Here is a 25,340-nt window from a genome sequence, read left to right as displayed (position 1 = left end):
CCTAGATTCTAGTCTTAACGCTACTCAATAAGCTCAATTTCTTCATTAGTAAAATGAAAGGCTATAAATAAACTAAATTAAAATCTCTCCTGGCTCTAATGAGCTACCAGGTGTATAATCAGATTCTGGAAATATATCCCTTCTGCAACCTATAAGAGAGTATTTGCATGACAGTCTCTCCATTTGTTTCAGTTTACTCCAACTTCTAAAGACTATTCAGCAATCATATCATATAAAAAATAATATAAGGAAAAGGAAGAGACACCACTGGGCAAAATTTTAATTTTCAAAACTAAATTCTAAGTTAATAAAACCACATTTTTTAATCATCAAAGACTTTTGGGAAAAATATACATATAATCCAAAATTCTGTGTGTGTATATATACACATGCATACACACACATTTATGTGGATATATGTATAAGTATAGATTGCTGGTGAGGCAGTTCATAAAAAGTGAGCTTGATTATTTCCATGTGAAAATCTAAATTTAAAGAAGTCCTTTCTATTTTTAGCTTCTCTTTATGAGAGAAAGCATGTCCTACATCTGTCTGCCATTTTAGAAAATAAGGCTCCATACTTATTCACGTTATTAATAACTCAATGACTATTTTTAAAAGAAAATTCATATTGAAGATTACTGTTAGAAAGGGAATAAAATCTAATGAAGGAAATAAAACTTACATTCCATTATTTTCATGTTTTTTAAACTTAGGACTTTTACATTTTTCTATGAATTTAAAATTTTTATGTTTTTAGAAACCTTAGAATTTACTGGTTCTTATAAAATTTGACAAGTCAGTACTCTTAATATTCGTTGATTAATTTTACCATTACTTAATGGTAACTATTTTCTTTAGAAGAAGAAGAAAAAAAAAGACTTGATCTATCAGAAGTCTGTGCTCTATTTATTATTCTCCTGATTATTCTCCAATGAGAAATCTTAAATTATTTGAGAGATGAATTAAACCTCACAGGGCTTTTCTCCTCTAAGAAATTCTCTGATCCCATATTCCTTCCATTTATAGAGTTTTTCTTTATTGTGAACTTTTTTGTGTCTACAAAGGTTTGATCTGTAACTGTAGGCTTTCCCACATTCCATACATTTATAGAGTTTCTCTCCAGTATGGATTCTCTCATGTTCAGTTAGGAATGAATACTGGCTGAAAGCTTTTCCACACCGATTACACTGATAGGGTTTCTCTCCAGTATGAATTCTCTGATGCCTATAAAGGTTAGATTTGCAACCAAGGGCTTTCCCACATTCTCCACATGTGTAAAGTTTTTCCCCAGTATGAATTTTCTGATGTTCATTAAAGGATGAATACTGGTTGAAGGCTTTCCCACATTCATTACAGTGATACGGTTTTTGTCCAGTATGAATACGCTGATGTTCAATAAGGGTTGAGATGCGAGTGAAGTTTCTCCCGCATTCCAAGCATTTACACAGTTGTTCTCCAGTATGAAGCTTCTGATGTTCAGCCAGGGATGTAAACTGGATGTAACTTTTCCCACATTCACTACATTTATAGGGTTTCTCACCTGTATGGATTCTTTGATGTCTATGAAGTTTTGCTCTACAATTGAAGGCCTTCTCACATTCTCCACATTTATAGAGTTTCTCTCCAGTATGAATTCTCTGATGTACAGTGAGGGTTGAACACTGGCTAAAGGCTTTACCACATTCCTTGCACTGATAGGGTTTCTCTCCAGTATGCACTCTCAGATGTTTGATAAGGGTTGAACTACTGCTAAATGCTTTCTCACATTCATTACATTTGTAAGGTTTCTCTCCAGTATGAATTCTCTGATGGGCAAGAAGGGATGATCTGTGGCTGAAGGTTTTCCCACACTCATTACATTTGTAAGGTTTCTCACCAGTATGAATTCTCTGGTGTTCAGTAAGATGTAGACTCTGGTTGAAGCTTTTTCCATATTCACTGTAAATATGAGCTTTTCCTCCTGGGTAAATCTGGAAACATCTCATTAGATCAAAATTCTGTTTAAAATCTCCCCCAGAAGTATAATATATATTGGGTATTCTTTCTATAGGAGCACTTTGTTGTCTAACAAGAACTGTATTTATAAATAAGCCTTTCCCTAATTCAAGACTTGTCTGGTTTCCAGCTTCACTGATGGTTTTTTTGTGTGAGGCCATCATTTGCCTAAGAGGTTTCTTCTGTTGCTCTTGCTGTCTCCTGCCCTCAAATTCCAAAGTTTCTCCAAACGTGACATCCAAGTGACCAAACTTAATGGATTTTTTCTTTATTATTCCTTGAGATGTTTCTTCTATAGAAATGTCCTGTTCAGGAGGCAATGCTTCTATTTCAGGCCATGTCTTGAAACCTGGAATAAATCAGAAGAATTAATGGCTCCTCTGCTGAAGAGATAAATATGCATCAGTGGGACAAAAACATTGGCAATGATACATATAAAAGAGGTTTGATACCATCTGATCTCAAATATGAACTTGAATCTGGAGAAAAACAAAATGGAATGGAAGGAGAAGTAAATAGGTTAAGGAATAGTGTGGGAGAATACAGTGGACAAATTAACAGTGACAGTGAAGACACTGCCACTTGAGAGAAGTAAAGGTAGGAATCTTTTGAGAATAATGAAAGTCTACAAGAGATGTGAAGTTCTGAAGTATGCCCAAGCTCCAAGCTCAGATCTGATTCTAAGTGAAAAGATTTAGTTTGAGCTGATTCTAAGAAACTCTGAGTTAACTCTTAGCTTACTTTAATCAATCCATGATTGAAAATAGATTAAAATTAGATCACTGTAATTAGGTAATTGTATGTACTTAAATAAACTATACAACTTAAGTAAAATATAGGTTATTTATGTTAATAAAATCCATCCAGCTTTAGTATTAAAATATATTTTATTAAAATTAAATAAGAACAAGAAATACAGCCTATAAATCTGTATACAAATATAGATTTTTCTTAATGATCCATGGAAAACCTAACAGTTTGGATTTTCAAGGATCAACCAAGGTACTTTCTCTTTTTATCCTTTCCCACAATATGACCTTCCCTGCCCATCTAGAAACTTACCCTACTACTCTAATCTCATTTACTTACAGAAACTCAATTATTTAAGCCTAAATAATCCACCTCTTTCTTAGAATTTCAAAACACATTTCAAAATATTTAATTACTTAACATATATATAAAGTCTGTGAAAATAATTCAAGTATTTGTTCCAGGAGAGCAGAGGATATGTCTTATGATGATTTGTTAATTCCTTATTGTGTACAAGTACACAATTAGAATGTCTTAGATTAAAAAAAAAAAAAATGAACGAGCACAGGGAATGAGGTGCAAAAGTTATTCTGAAGGTCAGGTGACCTTGAAAAGGAAAAGAGATTCTCTCTTCTCTTACTGGACTCCTGAGACTCAATCAGTCATTTATTGAACAAATACTGAATAATCAGCAATGATAATATGAAATAAATAAATGGCCAAACAATAATAGTTCATTTCTACATGATGTGAGAAGCCTCAACTGCATAATTCAGGTTTGAGGTTCAGAGAATGAAGATACAAATATCAACAATATTAGTAAAGAATGGTTGTATGAAGGAAGATGGACAATAGAGATGGGTTGGATTTCAATAGAAAAAGAAAAGAGGACCCTGTGAGTCAGAAAGAAGGCCTGTCAAAGTCATCTGTGGGTAAAGTAAACCTATTTAGGGGAGGCTTATTGACTAAAGAAGGAAATCCAGGTTGGAATTAGTTAAAATTTTGGTTAAGCACAGTGAGGACAAATATAGAGTTACTGAATAACTAGTAGAAGAATTTAGAAAAATCTAGATAACAGAAGGTGTCATAAGTTCTTAGATAATAATAAGACAAAAGTGGTCATATTTGGTAAACTGAACAGCTTGGGTCAGAGGAAGGACAGAATGGAATCTGAAAAATAACGTAGCTGCAATGATCTGGCTGGACTGAGTACTTTGAGCCTCACTGGCACTGAGTTAATCACAGAGGCAACTGAATTCAATTAAAATTGAATTTGAAAAAAATTTTTAAATATTACTAAAGCCAATATATTAGATGCTAGAGGCAAAAATTCAAAGACCTGGCCTCTCCCTTAAGTATGCACAATCTTATTAGAAAAATACCTAATACTAATAAATATAAACACAATAACTATAATTCATCATGATAGATACCATAATAAATGTGCTCAAGGTATGTAGAAAGTGATATATGAACACAAATGATGGAAAATTAATGCTGACTGGGAAGATAAGGAAAACCTACAGATAAGAGTAGCATTTTAGGTAGACAGATGGATCTTGAAGGATAAGTAGTCTTCCAGTGGATAAGATGGAAGAGGTGACTCAAGCTGAAGGAATAACACACAAATGATAATGAGTACACAGATATGGCCAGAACACTGATCTGAAGTGGAAGTGGCCATTGATGAGACCATAAAGGAATATGGAGACAGGCTATGAAGTAGGTTTAATGTCACATTAAGCAATCTTACTTTACTCCAAGGAAAACAGAGAAACAATGAAGTCCCTTGAGGTATAGGGTTAACACCTGAGTTTCAAAAAGATCACTGTGCTGATGGCATGGAAGGTGGGTGAGGAGAGGCTCAGAGACGGTAGGTAACTTTCCCATAGCTCATAAAACTTGTAAGTAGTGGTAAAGTGAAATTTGGAATGTCTAAATTCAAACCATGATCTTGAATGTTATACTGCACTGCTTACTAACTCTTTATTTGTAGAAAACTGTATTTTAATAAAGTTGAAAACTATTTGTTGAGAGAAGAGTGAAAAAAAGATGTTAACAAAAGCAAGAATCATAGATTAAAGGTTAAGCCACAAAGACGGAAGCAAAATATTGGCAAATCTATGTCCTATGGTGAATAGAAATGACATTGGTGATCTATTTAGGTTTCTTTCATCAGATTTCAGCTTTCTAGCTCTGTGACCAAAGTACTTTAAGATCTTTGATACTCTGTTTCTTCAGATATAAAAAGAAGTATATAAATTTGATCATCTTTAAGTGATCCTCCAATCCTGACAACCTACAGTTTTATGATAAAGACCAACTAGATTAGACTAGGCTAGAAGACTGGTCAGCAAACTATGGATCTCTGGACCAAATTCAGCTGCCACCTGTTTTTGTAAAGTTCTATTAGAATACAGCCACACCTATTCGTCTAAGTACTGTCTCTGGCTGCTTTTGCACTACAACCACAGAGTTAAATGGTTGCAACAGAGACCTTATGGCCCCCAAAGCCAAAATATTTACAATCTGGCCCTTTATAGGAAAAGTTTGCTGACCCCTGGACTAGAAAGGCTACAGTGGTTATGTTAATGACAGCTGATTGAATATAATAGTGGGAGATGACAACCCAGTCTCCAAGAAAATAAAAGGGAAATGTTAAGAAATCAGAGACAAAGGAATGTTGACAATACTTTGAAATGTGTGGGTGGTAAAAGAAATGAAAAAAAATATAAAAAATTCAAAATATGGCAGAAGATGTAAAGTATTTAATATCTATCAGACATGAACATGTGTTAATGCAGATGGAAAGAAAACCATGAAGACCAAGAGGCCAAAGACGGTAGAAGAACATGAGTGAGGCTGCAAAAAAAGGGAAAGGGAAAGAGAATGCAGGGAGTGGTATGAGAAGGAAGATGTCAATACAAGGACCTTCTTGATGCAAAGAAAACCATTACAACCAAGGAGCCTTGTCAAGGGGTCCTGAGCATTTCAATAAGGCTCAGAATTTCCAGGAAAGTTTTCAGAGTACTCCTCATGACCTGCTCATGTATAAAGACACTTGTGCCCACCCCCCAGTCACTTACTCACCTAGGCAGGTATCTTGAGGGATTTCTCTTTCCACCATACAGGGATCTTCTCCATGTTGCAACTTGCAGATCAACTTTGGCATTGAAAATGGAATCCCTGCTCATGAGTAAGGAAATGGAGTTTGAACAAATGGCATGAAGAGCAACCCCAGAACTAACTAACTGGAGCCTATAGGGCAGAGAAGGCAGCATAAGCACTCCTGAGGGTGACTGAGGCCTTTAGGGGGATGGAGGAAACAATATAGGGCCCTGGCTATGAATCCCTCTAAGATGGGAGTCCTACATGTTTTTCAGAATCTAAACTGGGCTCTAGTCATTGGAGTAGGAGGGAACTGATCAGGAGGTGGGCGGGAGGAAGGCAGAGGATGAACAGCAGCATGAAGGGCATCACAACAAACAGGTACACTTTCAATTCTACACCAATTTTTCCTTTCCCAGGGGCACACAGGATAGAAACCTGCAGACTCTGAACCTCAGAGGGAGCTCTAAAGTGCTCCCACGGCAGACTCTCCATGACAAGCAAGGCTCCTTACCCAGAGAGACCAGGGTGCTGTAGTTCTGCAGCATCACCTCCCGGTACAAGGTTCTCTGGGCAGAGTCCAGGTGCAACCACTCGTTCCGGCTGAAGAGCACAGCTATATCTCTAAACGTCACTGACTCCTGTAATGGCAAACCCATTCCTGTTCACCCAGGAACATCTTCTCCTCTGGAAGACTTGGTAAGAAGGTGACACTGGGATGTGTAGCAACCATTCTGAAAATGTCTCAGGATTCTAAATATTTCAAAGCAACTATTTATGTTATTTTTGGAACCACCCATCAACTATTAAACAAACATTTATTGAGTACCCACTTGGAGCAAAGACACATGGCATGTGCTGTGATATGGAAAAAAGGGCAAATTTCCTGCCAAGAGGGAATTTATATCCCACCCTGGGATCTGTCAGAGTAACTGAACACATCCATTTACCTCCCTCCCACTCAAAATCCAAATTAAATGAAAGGAAAAAAATCAGAGAACATTTAGAGTAGTGCTGGAAAACTAGGGAAAATATCATTAGTAGAACAGAAATAAAAAGGAATTTCTGAGACATAAAGCAAATAATAAAAATAATATTAGTTAATGTTTATTGAATACTTACATGTTAGGGACTATGATAGAAACTTTGTATACAGTAACCCATTTAAGTTTCACAGACATTCTATTAGGAAGATACTATAATTAAAACATTTTGCAGATAAAGAAACAGTTCAGAAAGGTTACAAAATTTTCCCAAGGTAAAACTGTTAGAGTGGTGGAGCTCCTAACTGAATTCAGATAGACAGGTCTCTAAGATATATTGTCAGATGGGTTTCCATTGACTATGAAAATTAAAAGAACCAAACTACCTGCAAGACTATAGAGGTGCAAAAGGGAACTGCTGAGAAGGTAAGTTCTTCCAAAAGAATCCCAGTTAAACCCCAAAATGTAAGAAAGCAGAGGTTGGACAGCCACCAATTCTTGTATGAAAGAGTCTAAGGGAGTAACAGTACAATGCTTAGTGGGTATTTTGTTGAGAATCTGTCAAAATGTAAAAGGTATATTACTTTAACCTTGCATTTCTAAATACTTCTAGGATTCTACTTCAAGGAATAATCACACACTGTGTAGGGATATTTGTTCAAGGATGTTCACTAAAACATTACTTTTAAGTTAATGGTATGGTAGGCTGAATAATAAACCTGTAAACATTATACATATGACAAAGGGACTCTGAGGATCTGCTGAAGGGTTTTGAGAGGGGGCGATTATTCTGGATTATTATCCAGGGTGATCTATAACGGTCCTTATAAGAAGAACACAAAAGGAATCAGAGTCAGAAGAAGAGAAGGCTATATGATGATGGAAGTAGAGACTGAAGTGATATGCTTTGAAGATGGTTGAAAGGGCCATAAACCAAGGAACATAGGGGGCCACCAGAAGGTGAAAACAAGGCCAGGAAACAGATTTTCACCCCAGAGCCTCCAGAAAGAAGTAGCCCTGCTGAGAACTGGACCTTAAGCTAGTGAAACTGATTTCACACTTCTGACCTCCACAACTGTAGGAGAATAAATTTATGTTATTTTAAGCCATAGAGTTTGTGGTAATTTGTTACAGAAACAATGGGAAACTAATACAATGGTGAAAATTTGAAGACAACCTACGTTATCAATAAGGGAATTTATACTGCATAAGCAGTATAAGCAATTTATACTGCATTTAGTCCATGAAATGTTATATAGCCATTAAATAGAATGAGATAGATTTGTATGCCTGACATCGGAATTTGACCGTGATATACTACTGATTCATATGAAAAAGCAAGCTGCCAGTCTGTATGTGTTGAAACATTCTTTATCTATATATATATGTGCATACAAAAATATCTCAAAGAATACAACAAGCTGTCCACCCAGATTACTCTTTGATATTTTAGAAAGGGACAGAAAGGCAACCTTTCACTTATGTTATACCGTTCAATTAGGCTTACATTTTTTTACAGGGTGTATGCTTGTTTTGAAATTTTTTTAGATTCCACTTTAATTTACATGTTCACCTTTAGCTATACCTCTTTGCATTTTTAGTGGTTGCTGAGAATTATAATACACATTCTTAGTTCTTTATAGTGTATTTAGAGCTAATATATGATTTCACATAGAATGCAAGAACCTCGCAAACATATGGTTCTTCTTCATGCTACAGTTATTACAAAGATTTTCTCAGTTCATATAGTTGACAGGACTCATCAGACTGCTCTGAGACTACTCATGGAAGGCAAAGGGTACAATGCAGCAAGATAAACACTGTGCAAGAAAGTCTTTATGGAAGTCAGAGATATTCCATGTGCAATCTCCCCTTATCCGCACGCACAGACTATGCTGTGTCTCTGGAGCTATATAAGAAATTTTGGTTTAGTGGAGCTCAAAGGAGAAACGCTCGGCAGGGGCCTTTTGTGTATCAAGCAAGGCTTGTCAAACCATATAGGCCAGCTGCAAACCAGCAGTGAAGAAGATGACCCCGGGGGTGGTCAGTGGCATTTAAGGACCACATCCACTTCCCTTATCTTGGCCAGGAATCAAAAACAGCCATCCAGGCATCCCTGGAGACAAAGATAGAGCTTTTCCAAAGATAAAGATAGAGCTTTTCCAGTCCAGACGTAAATAAATTCTATATCTACGGTAGTTATATGCATTACATCCATTTACACGATAAACTCCATAACACAGTATTATACTTTTGCTTTAAACAATCATATCGTCTTAAAGAAACTGAGAAGAAAAATTAGTTATATATTTCTATAATATAAATATATTTATCCAGACAAATATAAATATATATATATATTTATATTTATCCATTTCTAATACTCTTCATTTCCTTCCTAAGATTAGGTCTGGTATTATTTCCTTTTAACTTGAAGAACTTCTTTTAGAATATCCTGTAGTGCAGGCCTGCTGACAATGAATTAGCTTTGTTTTCTTTTATCTGAAAATGCCTTTATTTCATCTTCATTCTTTTTTTTTTCTTTTTGGTACGTGGGCCTCTCTCTGTTGTGGCCTCTCCCTTTGCGGAGCACAGGCTCCAGACGTGCAGGCTCAGTGGCCATGGCTCACAGGCCTAGCCGCTCCGCGGCATGTAGGATCTTCCTGGACCAGGGCATGAACCCATGTCCCCTGCATTGGCAGGTGGACTCTCAACCACTGCGCCACCAGGGAAGCCCCATCTTCATTCTTGAAGAATATTTTCATTGGTTATAGAATTCTGGGTTGACAGTTTTTTTCTTTCAGCATATAAAAGGTCATTATTGTTTTCTGGCCATTGTTGTTTCTCATGAGGAGCCAATGGACATTCAAATATTGATTCTCCGTATGTAATGTGATTTTTTTTCTGTCTGCTTTAAAATCTTTGGTTTTCAGTGATTTGTCTATGACTTCTCTGCCTAATATCATAGGCACTAGCCACAAATGGATATTAAGTGCTTAAAATGTGGCTAGTCTGAATTGTGATGTGCTGTTATATATACACACCAGAATATATACTAGAAAATATTTATATATACACAAATAAATATATATACATATGATATTTCAATAATAATTTTGTACTTATTACGTGTTGAAATAATATTTTGGGTATACTGTGTTAAGTAAAATATTAAAGTTAATTTATCTGCTTCTGTTTATTTTTTAATGTGACTACTAAAAAGTTCAAAAAAATGTTTTACTTGAAGTATGGTTGATTTACAGTGTTGTGCCACTCTCTGCTGTACAGCAAAGTGACTCAGTTATACATATATAGATGTTCTTTTTTATATTATACACATATAGACATTCTTTTTTTTATATTCTTTTCCACTGTGGAATATCACAGGATATTCAGTATAGCTCCCTGCACTATACAGTAGGACCTTGTTGTTTCTCCATCCTATATATAATAGTTTACATCTGCTAATCCCAAACTCTCAGTCCTTCCCTCCCATACCCTCCTCCCCCTTGGCAATGACAAGTCTGTTCTCTATGTCTATGAATCTGTTTGTTTTGTAGATAAGCTCATTTGTGCCATATTTTAGATTCCACATGTAAGTGATATCATGTGATATTTGTCTTTCTCTTTCTGACTTACTTCACTTAGTACAATAATCTCTAGTTGCACCCATGTTGCTGCAAATGGCATTATTTCGTTCTTTTTTAAGGCTGAGTAGTATTCCATTGTATATATGTACCACATCTCCTTTATCCATTCATCCATCAATGGACATGTTTCCATGTTTAGGCTATTGTGACGAGTGCTGATATGAACATAGGGGTGCAAGTATCTTTTTGAATTATAATTTTGTCTGGGTATATGCCCAGGAGTGGGATTGCTGGATCATATGGTAATTCTATTTTTAGTTTTCTGAGGAACCTCCACACTGTTTTTCACAGTGGCTGCACCAACTGACATCCGCACCAGCAGTGTAGGAGGGTTCCTTTTTCTCCACACCCTCTCCAGCATTTGTTATTTGTAGACTTTTTAACATTGGCCATTCTGACTGGTGTGAGATGGTACCTCATTGTAGTTTTGATTTGCATTTCTCTAATAACTAGTGACACTGAGCATCTTTTCATGTGCCTACTGGCCATCTGTATGTCTCCTTTGGAGAAATGTCTATTAAGGTCTTCTGCTCATTTTTCAATTGGTTTGTTTTGTTGTTGCTGTTGTCGAGTTGTATGAACTGTTTGTATATTTTGAAGATTAAGCCCTTGTTAGTCTTATCATTTGCAAATATTTTCTCCCATTCTGTAGGTTGTTTTTTCATTTTTTAATGGTTTTTTTATGGCATCCTTTGCTGTGCAAAAGCTTGTAAGTTTGATTAGGTCCCATCTGTTTATTTTTATTTCTATTGCCTTGGGAGACTGACTTAAGAAAACATTGGTACAATTTATGTCAGAGAATGTTTTGCCTATGCTTTCTCCTAGGAGTTTTATGGTGTCACATCTTATGTTTATGTCTTTAAGCCATTTTAAGTTTATTTTTGTGCATGGTGTGAGAGTGTGTTCTAACTTCATTGGTTTACATGCAGCTGTCTAACTTTCCCAGCACCACTTCCTGAAAGACTGTCTTTTTTCCCATTTTATATTCTTGCTTTGTTGAAGATTAATTGACTGTGTGGGTTTATTTCTGGGCTCTCTATTCTGTTCCATTGATCCATATGTCTGTTTTTGTACCAATACCACACTGTTTTGATTACTGTAGCTCTGTAGTATTGTCTGAAGTCTGGGAGAGTTATGTCCCCTGCTTTTTTTCCCCTCAGGATTGCTTTGGCAAGTCTGGGTTTTATGGTTCCACATAAATTTTTGGATTATTTGTTCTAGTTCTGTGAAAAATGTCATGGGTATTTTGATAGGGATTGCATTAAATCTGTAGATTGCTTTTGGTAGAATGCCATTTTAACAATATTAATTCTTCCGATCCAAGAGCATGGGATATCTTTCCATTTCTTTGAATCCTCTTTAATTTCCTTTATTAATGTCTTATTGTTCTCAGTGTACAAGTATTTCACCTCCTTGGTCAGGTTTATTCCCAGGTATTTTATTTTTGGGGGGTGCTACTTTAAAAGGTTTTTTTTTTACATTCCCTTTCCGATATTTCATTGTTAGTGTGCAGAAATGCAACCAAGGGACTTCCCTGGTGGTCCAGTGGTAAAGAATCTGCCTTCCAATGCAGGGGATGCAGGTTCAATCCCTGGTCAGTGAACTAAGATCCCACATGCCATGGGGCAACTAAGCCCGTGCACAACTACTGAGCCTGCTCTTCAACTAGAGAGCCTGTGTGTCACAAACTACAGAGCCCACACACTCTGGAGTCCACACGCCACAACTACAGAGCCCACGTGCCCTAGAGCCCGCATGCCACAACCAGAGAGAGAAAACCTGCATGCCACAACTAGCAAGAAGCCCATGCACCACAATGAAGAGCCCACACACCACAACAAAAGATCCCACATGCCACAATGAAGACCCGACACAGCCAAAAAAAAAAAAGAATGCAACTGATTTTTGAATGTTAATCTTGTATTCTGCTACTTTGCTGAATTCATTTATTAGATCTAGTAGCTCCTGTGTTGGGTCCTTAGGGTTTCCTATATATAGTATCATGTCATCTGCATATGACGATTTTACCTCTTCCCTTCCAATTTGGATATCTTTTATTCCTTTTTCTTGTCCGATTGCTGTGGCTAGGACTTCCAATACTATGTTGAATAGAAGTGGTGAGAGTTGGCATCCTTGTCTTGTTCCAGATTTTAGTGGGAAGGCTTTTAGCTCTTCACCATTGAGTATTATATTGGCTGTGAGTTTGTCATAAATGGCTTTAATTAAGTTCAGATATTCCCCTATTCCCACTTTTGTAAGAGTTTTTATCATGGATGGATGTTGAATTTTGTTGAACGCTTTTTCTGCATCTATTGAGATGGTCATGTGGTTTTTTACTTTTCTTTTGTTAATGTGGTGTATTACATTAATTGATTTGCGAGTGTAGAACCATCCTTGTGAAGCTGGGATGAATCCCACTTGGTCATGGTGTATGATCTTTTTTATGTGTTGTTGGATTTGGTTTGCTAATATTTTGTTGAGATTTTTTGCATCTATATTCATCAAAGATATTGCCCTGTAATTTCCTTTTTTGGTGGTGTCTTTGTCTGGTTTCGGTATCAGGGTGATGATGGCTTCATAGAACGTCTTTGGGAGTATTCCCTCCTCTTCAATCTTTTGGAAGAGTTTGAGAAGAATCAGTTTAAGTTCTTCTTTATATGTTTGGTAGAATTCGCCTGTGAAGCCATCCGGTCCTGGACTTTTGTTTGTAAGGAGTTTTTTAAATTACAGATTCTATTTCACGTCTAGTGATTGGTCTGTTCAAATCATCTATTTCTTCTTGATTCAATTTCAGTGGGCTGTATGTTTCTAGAAAGTTGTCCATTTCTTCTAGGTTGTCAAATGTGTTGGCATATAATTGTTCATAGTATTCTCTTATGGTTTTTTGTATTTCTGCAGTATCAGTTGAGATTTCTCTTTTTTCATTTCTTATTTTGTTTATTTGGGTTCTCTCTCTTTTCTTCTTGGTGAGTCTGGCCAGAGGTTTTTTTATTTTGTTTACCCTTTCAAAGAACCAGCTCTTGGTTTTATTGATTATTTTCTACTTTTAAAAAAATCTCTATTTTATTTATTTCCTCCCTGATCTTTATTATTTCCTTCCTTCTGCTGACTTTAGGTTTTGTTTGTTCTTCTTTTTCTGATTCTTTTAGGTGGTAGGTTTGGTTGTTTACCAGAGATTCTTCTTGTTTTTTTGATGATGGCCTGTATCACTGTGAACTTCCAGCTAAGAACTGCTTTTGCTGCATCCCATAGATTTTGTATGGTTGTGTTTTCATTGACATTTGTCTCAAGGTATTTTTTAAAATTTTCTTTTTGATTTCCTCGTTGACCCACTGGATTTTTAGTGGTATGTTGCTTAGTATCTATGTAGTTGTTTTTTTCTCATTTCTTTTCCTGTGGTTGATTTCTAGTTTCATGCCATTGTGATCAGAGAAGATGCTTGAAATAATTTCTATACTCTTAAATTTGCTGAGGTTAGTTTTGTGCCCTAGTATGTGGTCAATCGTAGAGAATGTTCTGTGTGCGCTTGAAAAGAGTGTGTACTCCATTTTGTTTTGTTTTGGAGGTAACGTCCTGAAAATATCAATTAAGTCTAACTGCTCTATTGTATCATTTAGGATCTCTGTTGCCTGACTGATTCTCTGTCTGGAAGATCTGTCCATTGATGTGAGTGGGGTGTTAAAGTCTCCTACTATTATTGTATTCCCACTGATTTCTCCTTTTATGTCTGTAGGTATTTGTTTTATGTATTTGGGTGCTGCTACATTAAGTGCATATAAGTTGATGAGGTAATATCCTCTACTTGTACTGATCCTTTTATCATTATATAGTGTCCTTCTTTATCTTTCTTTATAGTCTTTACTTTAAAGTCTACTTTGTCTGATATGAGTATTGCAACTCCTGCTTTCTTGTCATTTCCATTTGCCTGAAATATCTTTTTCCACTCCCTCACTTTCAATCTACGTTTGTCCTGGGACTTCCCTGGTGACACAGTGGTTAAGACTCCACACTCCCAATGCAGGTGGCCTGGGTTCAATCCCTGGTCAGGGAACTAGATCCCACATGCATGCCACAACTAAGAGTTTGCATGCCACAACTAAGGAGCCCGTGTGCTGCAACTAAGGAGCCTATGTGTCACAACTAAGTAGCCAGTGAACTGCAACTAAGGAGCCCTTGAGCCACAACTAAGGAGCCCACCTGCTGCAACTAAGGAGCTCACCTGCTGAAACTAAGACCCAGAACCAAATTAAATTAAAAAAAACTATGTGTGTCCTTTGCTCTAAGGTGGGTCTCCTGTAGGCAGCATATTGTAGGCTTTTGGTGTTTTTTTATTCAGTCTGACACTCTATGTCTTTTTTTTTTTTTTTTTTAAATGTTTATTTTTATATTTTTTTACATTGAACACTTCAGGAAATAAAATAATTACAATGATTCAAATGCATGAATGATTCAAATTCAAACTGCAATCCCTGGATTCAATAATTATCCTTTATAATTATGCCCAATAAATATTAGAAATGTATGTAGGCACTAAGTCAGCTAACAAAATAAGTAAAATAATTATATAAAGTATAAATCTCAGGACTGGGGAACATGCATGGTCAGTTAAGTCACTTGGCCACTGTAGGTGGTTTTTTAAAAAACATGATTCACATCTGCTTCAATCACATACACATTCATTGCAAGTGTTTTGTTTTGGTTTTCCTGGCCACACTGCATGGTATGTGGGATCTTAGTTCCCTGACCAGGGATCGAACCCACGCCCCCTGCATTGCGAGCACAGAGTATTAACTACTGGACCACCAGGGAAGTCCTGCAAGTGTTAAATTAGACAATTGATGCTAACAACTTAAAACTATGATCTTAAAAGAAAATTCAGTTTAATATAAAGAAACTCAAGAAGAAAATTTCAGGACCCTTGATCAGAAGCTTTTGATGCCTGTCACACTACGCTAGTGTACACAAAGGTTCAAGTAAGGCTGATAAAGAAGAGTTGTTTCCTTTTCCCTTTGAAGACATGATCCAAGAAATAGGGGAACTGCACATTCTATAGCAACTAGCCATCCATCCATACACTGCTAATAAAGGACTCCTTACATTAGTAACTAACCACATTTTAAAAGCCTTGGCCAATGTTACAAAAACAAAACATTTAGAGTAATATTTACGAATACAAGCATAATTGTTTTTTTGCCTTCTATAAATAATAATCTTTGAAATGCTAAAAGTGAGTTCCAGCTGTGGTTCTTTTCTGGTGTGGGAAGCTGCAGGTGCACGTGGGGTGGTCTACTGATTTACCTTCTCAAAATATTCTTTGGAAGCAGTCGGATGGGGCTTGATTGTAGGAGAATCTGGTGTCCAGTTGGCTGGGCAGACTTCTCCATGGGTTTCTACAAACTGGAATGCCTTCACCAAGCGGAGGGTCTCTTCCACGCTTCGGCCCACTGGGAGATCATTGACGCTCAAATGCTTGATGATTCCGTTGGGGTCAATTATGAAGAGACCTCGTAGTGCAAGGCCGGGACCTTCTAACAGCACACCGTAGTCTCGGGAAATCTGTTTAGTCAAGTCTGACAAGAGTGCGATGTGCATGTGGCCCAAACCGCCATTCTTCCTTGGTGTGTTTATCCAGGCCAGGTGGGTGAAGTGGGAATCCACTGACACTGCAACGACTTCACAGTTCACATCGTGAAATTCATTGGCTTTGTCACTGAAAGCAATAATTTCTGTAGGACACACAAAGGTGAAATCCAAAGGATAGAAGAAGAGCACTAAATATTTCCCCTTAAAGTCATCAAGGCTTATTTCTTTGAACTCTCCATTGACAACAGCTGTACCCTTAAAATCGGGCGCATGCTGGGTGACGGCAGGGGCATGGCATGAGGAACTGGTGCTAAAGGCGAATTTTGCTTGAGCAGAGCCAGACCACAGTGCATTTGTCAAGCACATTCTTCGAGAAGCAGCAGGCCTAAGGGCTGCAGAGGCAGAAATGCCCCAAGGAATGGCACTCACTTGTCGGACAAGCGAAGTCCGGAGCAACCTTCCCGCCACGGCCGCCATCTTCAGGGTGCACGGCACCCACGGGCACTCTATGTCTTTTGATTGGAGTATTCAGTCCATTGACATTTAAGGTAATTATCGACACATATGCATTTATTGCCATTTCAAACCTGTTTTTCCAGTAGATTCTTTGTTTCTTCTTTGTTCCTTTTTCTTTTTGTGATTTGATGATTTCCTTTTATTTTATGTTTGTGTTCTCTTCTTTTCAGTTTTTGTGAGTCTACTGTGTTTTTGATTTGTGGGTTGTCCCATTTTTCAAGTATGTTAACCCCTTACTATATCTGCTTGCTTTAGACTGATAGTCATACAGTCTCAAACATATTCAAAAAAAGAAAAAGAAAGAAAAAGAATCTGCATTTTCTTACTCTCCTTCCCCATGTTTTATGATTTTGATGTCCCTTTTTACATCTTCATGTCTATCCCTTTGCTGTTGCTTATGTTTAATCATTGCTTTCACAAATAGCTTTTTTTTTTTTTTGGTCTGTATACTAGCTAATTTAAGTGATTTACTTTCCAATTGTGATCTCCTCCTACCTATATCTTCTTGCTTCTTTTCTAGAGATGACCTTTCAGTATTTCTTTTAGGATAGGTTTAGTATTGCTGTATTCTTTTAGTTTTTGCTTGTCTGAGAACTTCTTTATTTCCTCTCCTATTCTAAATGATAATCTTGCTTGGCAGAGTATTCTAGGCTGGAAATTTTTCTCTTTCAAGCCTTTGAATACATTTTGTTACTTCCTGCTGGCCTGCATTGCTTCTGTAGAGAAATCAGCTGATAGCCTTATGGGGTTCCCTTGTAATTAACTCTTTGTTTTTCCTCTTGCTGCCTTTAGAATCCTCTCTATAACTTTTGCCAATTTTATTATAATGTCTTGGTGTAGGTCTGTTTGGGTTCATCTTATTTGGGACACTCTGTGCTTCCTGGATCTGGATATCTGTTTCCTTCTTTATGTTTGGGAGGTTTTCAGCCATAATAGCTTCAAATACATTTTCAATCCCCTTTTCTCTTTCTTCTCCTTCTGGAATCCCTACTATGCATAGATTGGCCTACTTTATATTATCCCATATCTCTCATATTGCCTTCATTTTTTTTCATTTGGCTTTTGTCTGGTGTTTGATTGGATAATTTCCATTCTACCTTTCAGGTCACTTATTCTTTCTTCTGCATTAATCGTTCTTCTTCTTTGCCTTGAGCTCAGCTTTCATCTCGGCAAATGAATTTTCTAATTTTTCTTGGCTCCTTCTTATAGTTTCTAGTTCCTTTTCACAGTAATCTGCATTTCTGTCAATAGCCTTTCTTAATTACTTATTTTCATTGCCTCCTTTTTGAACTCATTGTCTGTTAGACTGAAGAGGTCTGTTTCATGGTTTGTTCCTTCAGGGGAATTCTCTTGGTCTTTAACTGAGAGTGGTTCCTCTGCTTCTTCCTTTTGCTTATATTTCTCTTACTCTGTGAGTTTAGGAGAAACAAATATCTACTGTAGTCTTGGAGGGCTATTTATATGTGGGAGCTTCCCTGCATAGCTTGTGTGGGTTTAATATTTTTTCAGTGTGAGGGCTGTTTTTGGTTTGGATGCTTGCCATCTCTTTCCTCAGCATGTGCTGGCCATTATCCCCTTGATGGGGGTGTGCAGGTGCATGGCCTGCGTGTACACTCCCAGGAAGGCAGGGGTAGCAGTTGGCTCCCAGTCGCGGGTCCCTCAGCAAGGGCAGCTAGCTGCACATACTCCTGGGGAGGCAGGGGCAGTGGATGGCACTTGGCTGTGGGACTCTTGGCAGCTGCAGGAGATTGCATGCACCCCTGGGGAGGTGGGGGCAGTGGCACCAGGTCACAGGACCCTGGCATTGGTGGGCTGCGCATACTCCCAGGAAGGTAGGGACAGCGACCTGCACCTGCTCATAGGACCCTTGGTGGCGGCAGCAGTCCACGCCCACCTCTGGAGTCTGAGATGGCAGCAGTGGCTTGTACCTGCCCCTGTAGCTTGTGTAGGTGGTGCCCTGCTGCCTGAGAGCACTAGGAGAAAGAAACTCCTATGGTGGGCATGCCCCTTTCCTCATATGCCCCCCAACAATGGTGTCTTGCCTCTCTGGTGGGCCCAGGCTTCTTCCTGGATTCCTTTGGTTGTGGCGCACCACACCCTAGCCCCCTCAGGCTATCTTTACTTAGCCAACCCTAGTCTTCTCCCCAGGGTCTGACCTCCAAAGCCTGAGTGTCAGCACACAGCCCCTGCCCACCCCAACAGACGAGCTTCTCAGGCTGGGGAGTGCCTGTCAACACCAATTGTCTGTGCAGGTCTGTCTCTCTGCTTTGCCCTCTGCAAACCTGCTGCTGTGCTCTCCTCTGAGGCTCCAAAGCTCCCCCTGTGTCCTGGCTGACCTCCCACCAGTGAGGGGACTTCTCCATTTGTGGAAACCCTTCCTCTTTTATAGCTCTCTCCCAGTGGTGCAGGTCCTGTACCAATTTGCTTCTCTCCCTCTCTTTTTTTTTTCTTTTGTCCTATCCAGTTATGTGGAGATTTTCTTGCCCTTTTGGAAGTCTGAGGTCTTCTGCCTGCATTCAGTAGATGTTCTGTGAGAGTCGTTCCACATGTAGATGTATTTTTGATGTATCTCTGTGGAGAAGGTGAGGTCCGCATCCTACTCCTCTGCCATCTGGATCCGCTCCCCCAAAATTTTAAACATGTGACTTGCATTCATGGTTCACATTATATTCCTGTTACACAGCACTGGTCAATGATGTGCCTAGCTGTGGTTTCCTTTGTATTTATTCTGCTTGAGGTTCAGTGAGTGTAGTCAATCTGTAAATATCTGTTTTTGTTTTTTTTTTAAACAAATTTGGGAAAATTTTGGCCATTATTTCAATATATTTTCTGTCCCATTCTCTCTCTCTCCTCTTCTTCTTGAATTCCAACTACATGTATCTTAGACCTGTAACATTGTTTTACTGGTAACTGAAGCTTTTTATCCCTATTCTTCAGTTAGGACATTTTCTGTTGATATATCTACAAGTTTACTAACATTTTCTTATGTTCGTTTCCAAAGGTTAAGCCTATTCAGTGATTCTTTTTATGTTTCAGATATTTTATTCTTCAGTTACAAAATTTCTATTACTTTTTCATAGTCTCTAGTTCTCTGCTTGGATTTCCTATTGACTTATTTATTGCATGCATATTCTCCTTTAAATCCCTGCACATAGTTATAACAGTGGTTTTAAAATCTGCCGGCTGCAGAGAAAGACAAATAACATATGATACTGCTTATATGTGGAGGCTAAAAAAAGGGTACAAAGTGAATTTATCTACAAAACAGAAAGAGTTACAGACGTAGAAAACAAACTTATGGTTACCAGGGGGCAAGGGGTGGGGGGAGGGATAAATTTGAAGATTGGGATTGACATATACACACTACTATATATAAAATAGGTAACTAATAAGGACCTACTGTATAGCACAGGGAACTCTATTCAATACTCTGTAATGGCCTATATGGGAAAAGAATCTAAAAAAGAGTGTATATATGTATATGTATAACTGATTCACTTTGCTGTACAACTGAAACTAACACAACATTGTAAATCAACTACACTCCAATAAAAATTTTAAAATATAAAAATAAAATAATATCTGCCCACTAATTCCAGCATCTGAGTCATCTTGGGTTTGGTCTCTGCTGATTGCCTTTCTCTTGAATATTGGTCACATTTTCCCATCTCTTCATATGTCTACCTTATCCTGGACATTGTATAGTTTATAATGTAGACTCTGGATTTTGTTATGTTTCTTTAAGAAGTACTGATTTTTTTTTTAAGCAGGTAGTTAATTTAGCAGTGCTCAAATATCAAACTCTGTCATCTCAGTAATAGGCAGCAGCAAAAATCTCTCTTCAGTTCTTTGTTGGGTTACTGTGAGTCTGTCTTGTGCATGGTGTGGTTCAGGGGTCAGCCAGAGATTTGGGCAGAGTTTATGCACAGGATACAGGGCTCCCCCTCTCTGGCTCTCTCCTTTTTAAGGCCCCTCCACTTTCCAGATGCTAAGGTTGCCCCAAACTCTGTCTTGTGATTCTTCATGATAGTAAGATTACAGGTTTCTAATCAAGTTTTAACCATTCTGTTGGCGCTGTGGCCTGTCCCTAGGCAAAAGCTGTAAAAACTAGAATATTTACCCTGTGACAGTCTCTTCAGCCAAATGTAGACAGTTGTCCAATATCTGTCTGCTTTTGGTTTCTCTTCAATGCCTTCAGGTGGTTGTTTCTCATATTTTGTCCAGAGCTTGGTTCTCATCCACAGATGAATTGGTCTGATAGGAGCTATTCTTCTATTGTCAGAAGCTGGAAGCCCATGTATTACTTTTTAAGTATAAAACAAAATATTCAGTGAGTCTAGGCAAGTTCATGAGATATCAAGAAATAACAAAATGACGGAATCCTAGAAATGCAGACCTGAAAGATCTCAATCATCTAGACTTGTTGCTCTCATGAGTGTATGGTATCCTTCCCCTTCCCCAGGTTAAGTTTGGAGATGTGTGAGGGCCTTTTTCTTTCTCACAATGACTAAGGGATTTGCTAGTGGCATTTAAGGGAAGGGATCAAGGTTGTTAATCATTTAAATATGCTCAAGACAGTCCTGCACAATGAAAGATGGCTCCATCCAAAATGCTAAAATGACCCCATTTAGAAACACTGGTGGGACTTCCCTGGTGGTGCAGTGGTTAAGAATCTGCCTGCCAATGCAGGGGACAAGGGTTCAAGCCCTGGCCTGCACGCAGCAATGAAGACCCAATGCAGCCAAAAATTAATTAAGTAATTAAAAAAAAAAAGAAACACTGGTAATCTAAGCTGTATTTTAAAGGTGTAAAATACAACTCTGGGTTTCAGCAGGTAGCTTCATAAGAAGTATATCTGTCAAGTTTCTTCGGTTTCAAGCAACAGAAATGGACTCTGGCTCATGTACAAAGAAAATGGACAGGGGAGCTGTAAGAGCATTGATAGTCACAGAACTAGGCTTGGAAAATGAGCATAAACCAGGGAGGCCAGGCAACATTCTGGACTACAGTCAGGATCACACTAGAAAACCAGACTTGTGAGAACACTATTGCTATTGAAAACTGGACGGTACAGCCTTACCACCACTCCCACACCCAGTAGACAGACTCTGCTTTTGCTGAGCTCCTCCTCCTCCTTCCTCTACAAACTCAATGTTACTGCTGCTGCCACAACCACCAGAGTGCACTCTACATTGTTCCTGTTCCTTTACATTCCTAGCTTCTGTCTCAAAGTCCACGGTGAGTACAACTAAATGACCAAACTTGGATCACACACCTGTACTTGATGTATAATGGAAGCTGGAAAATCAAGTATATGGTCATTTTAGCTTCTCGAATGTGAAGTGGTCTCTTTTTCCTACTAAGACTGAAAAAGAGGAGAATTCCCCAAACACAGGAATATGGTTTAGATATTATGCAGTCAAAAAATATCTGCTGGGGCTTCCCTGGTGGCGCAGTGGTTGAGAGTCCGCCTGCCGATGCAGGGGACACGGGTTCGTGCCCTGGGCCGGGAAGATCCCACATGCCGCGGAGCAGCTGGGCCCGTGAGCCATGGCCGCTGAGCTTGCACGTCCGGAGCCTGTGCTCCGCAACGGGAGAGGCCGCAACAGTGAGAGGCCCAAGTACCTCAAAAAAAAAAAAAAAAAAAAAAATCTGCTGTATGCTAACTCCCTATTTACTTAAATTTCTAGTTCTGGGTCATGGCCTCCTTGAGAAAAGCTGCTTAGCTCTGCTGGGACTAGAACAGGTAACCTGGGTGTTTGGAACCAGGGTCAGCCATGGGCTCAGAGATTCTGCTTCAGCCTAGCCTTTATTAGGCTTACAGACCACACACTCTATAATCCAGAGATCACAGGAAAGGCCTTACAGAGAGAGGCCACAGAACTATGTCAAATATGTTTGAATTGAAAGAATGAATGGGATGATAGGAAAAGCAATCTTTCTATAGGACCCAATGAAAGGGCTTAATTATGAGCTGAATTATCCCTCCCACCCATTCATATGTTTAAGTCCTAATCTCTAGTACCCTCAGAATCTGGAGTTAAGGTCTTTAAAGAGGTAATTAAGTTAAAAGATTGCCTTTAGATTGGGCCCTAATTCAGTATGTCTGGTGTCCTTATAAGAGGAGATTAGGACACAGACAGGCACATGCACAGAGGTAAGACCATGTGAGGACACTGAGAATGCAGCCTTTCTACAAGCCAAGCAGACAGGCCTCAGAAGAAACCAAACCTGCCAACATCTTGATCTTAGACTTATATCCTCTAGGACTGTGAGAAAATAAATTTCTTTTGCTTAAGCCTGTGACATTTTGTTACAGCAGCCTGAGCAGGCTTCTTGCTGCTGTAAGCAGAATACCCATGGCAACCCCACATTCTATCTTTACTTCCAGTCCCATTTCCCTGGGCCTTAGAACACTCCCACCAAAATGACATTCTTTTCCTTTTTAAATTTCATTAGCTTTTTAAAAAGTACACAGATTAAACATAAACACTTTAGAAAAATCTGAAAAAAACTGAAAACAAAAAGAACAAAATATATATCACACTAAATCCTATTACAGACAGGTTTTAAGAACATATTACAAAATTCATATCCAATTGCATATCCATGTGTTCTTTTGGCCATTTATTTAAACAAGAGGAAAACAGACACATGCTAAAGAATATGAAGAGCACAAAAGAGCACACAGTGATATGTTAGCAGCTCCATCCTATAGGTAACTGGTATCAAGTTTTTATTCTTTCTTTCCAGAAATGTTTTGTGCAAATACACATATGTATTCTTGTTTTTAATGGAAAAATTCTGAATGTTTAACTTGTATCTTACAGATCTTGCCACATCTGCATATACACACCTTATTGTTTTTAACAACTACATGATATATGCCATTGTACAGATACCAAAACTTATTTACCATTTCCTTTATTGATGGGTATTTAGATGGTTTCTGTTTTTTGCTGTCACATACAATGCACAATGACCATTCTCATGCAGATATCTCTGGGTATGTGTACGTCTATATTTATAAGATAAACTGGTAGAGGTTGAACTATTGGCTCAAAGTATATGTGCATTTTAAATTCTGACAGATGTGGCAGATTGTACTTTCCCAAGATGACCACACCAATATACCTCCCATATCACGTGCTCTTCTATAATGTGACACTGACACTTCTCCCACCAAGAAGTGAGGTCTATGTTTCCTTCCTTTCAATCTGTGCAGGGGATTCTAGGTGCTGTGACCAGTAGAATTCAGTGAAGTAATGTTATGTGACTTCTGAGGAAAGAATACGCTTTCCACCTGGCTCACTTGATGTTCACCCTTGGAATCTGGCCACCATATTGTAAGCCCAAGACACACAAAGGGACTACAAGTGGATGTTTAATCCAACAGCCCTAGCTAAGGTCTCAGCCATGAGCTGGCATCAACTACTATACATGTGAGTGAAAGACACTTCAGATGATTCTAGCCTCTAAACTTTGAGTCTTTCAGCTGAGACCCCAGGATTTGTACAGGAGAGAGAAGTTGTCTCTGCTGCCTGTCTGTATTCCTGACCCAGAGAAACTGTGAAAAATAATAAATGATTATTGTTTCATGCCCTTAAGTTTCTTATTGATATATCATATATATCCTCCCATGTTAAAAATACAACATTTAAATTTGATCATTTAAAATTACTTGATAATTAGAATACCAGGAGGAAAAGAAAAAGAGAATAAAATAAAAGGAATATTTGAAATAATAATGGCTGAGAATTTTCCAAAATTAGTGACAGACACAAACCACAGATCCAGGAAGTCCAGAGAATGCCAAAAAGGATAAAAACCAAAAATGTACACCTAAGCATATCATATTCAAATGCCAAACACCAAAGATAAGGAGAAAACACATGTTACCCATAGAGGAACAAGGGTAAGAATTACAGTGGATTTTCTCATTAGAAACCACACAAATAAGAAGAGAAATATTTAAAATATTTAAAGAAAATGCCAATCTACAATTCCATATTCAAGGAATTCAAAAGGGATGAGAAATAAACTTTCTCAAACAAGCAAAAACTTCATTACCAGCAGACCTGCCGTGCAAGAAAATGAAGAACCAAGTTCTCCAGGGAGAAAAGAAAATAATGCAGGTCAGAAACGTGAATCTACACTAAGGAAGAGTGACAAAGAAGAAATAAGTCAAGGTATTTTCTTATTCTTAGTTGATCTAAAAGATAACTGTTTGCTTAAAGTAATAATAACAATGAATTGGGTGATTATAGCATAGGATGAGTAAAATGACTGATAGTAATGCCATAAGGGATGGGTGGGAGGAATTGGGATTACTCTATTACAAGGTATTTGTAATACCTAGGAAGTAATATAGTATTATTCAAAGGTAGACTTAGATTAGTGGTAATTTATATGGCAAACTGCAGGACAACCATTAATTTAAAATAAAAAAGAAGTATTACTGATATGTAGAGACAGTACGAAGATTTGCAGTTGCCAGAAGTTTGGAGTGGGGCAGGGGAAGATGGTTGAATAGGTGAAGCAAAGGGAAATTTTTAGTGAAACTATTCTGTATGATATTGTAATGGTGGATACATGACACAAGGCATTTTTGAAAACTTATAGAAGTTTACAACACAAAGAGTTAAACTTAATGTATGCAACTTTAAAAAAATCATTTAGGATGTTGGGGGGGGGGGTCCCAGAATGGAACACAGAATCTGACACAATGATCTAAATATAATACAAATGTATG

The 25,340-nt window shown here is 38.1% G+C and overlaps 2 protein-coding genes across 2 annotated transcripts in view; both read right to left on the bottom strand.

Moving 5' to 3' along the window:
- Window positions 1-822: 822 nt before the first annotated feature.
- ZNF879 (zinc finger protein 879) overlaps window positions 823-25,340 on the bottom strand; it is a 55,596-nt gene continuing 31,078 nt past the window's right edge. The window contains exon 6 of the mRNA XM_069540563.1: window positions 823-1,892. Coding sequence (XP_069396664.1) covers window positions 966-1,892 — 927 coding nt within the window. The 3' untranslated portion in view covers window positions 823-965. The remainder of the gene's footprint in view (window positions 1,893-25,340) is intronic.
- Window positions 14,842-16,583, bottom strand: LOC132422987 (thioredoxin-dependent peroxide reductase, mitochondrial). Its single transcript, XM_060008221.1, has one exon. It carries the CDS (start codon window positions 16,547-16,549, stop codon window positions 15,776-15,778), a length of 774 nt encoding a protein of 257 aa, XP_059864204.1. The 5' UTR covers window positions 16,550-16,583; the 3' UTR covers window positions 14,842-15,775.

This window comes from Delphinus delphis, chromosome 3 (genome assembly GCF_949987515.2).
Source record: "Delphinus delphis chromosome 3, mDelDel1.2, whole genome shotgun sequence".
In the NCBI taxonomy this organism is placed as follows: domain Eukaryota; kingdom Metazoa; phylum Chordata; class Mammalia; order Artiodactyla; family Delphinidae; genus Delphinus; species Delphinus delphis.
The sequence above is the reverse complement of the archived record's forward strand: the minus strand, read 5'-3'. Positions and strand labels throughout refer to the sequence as shown.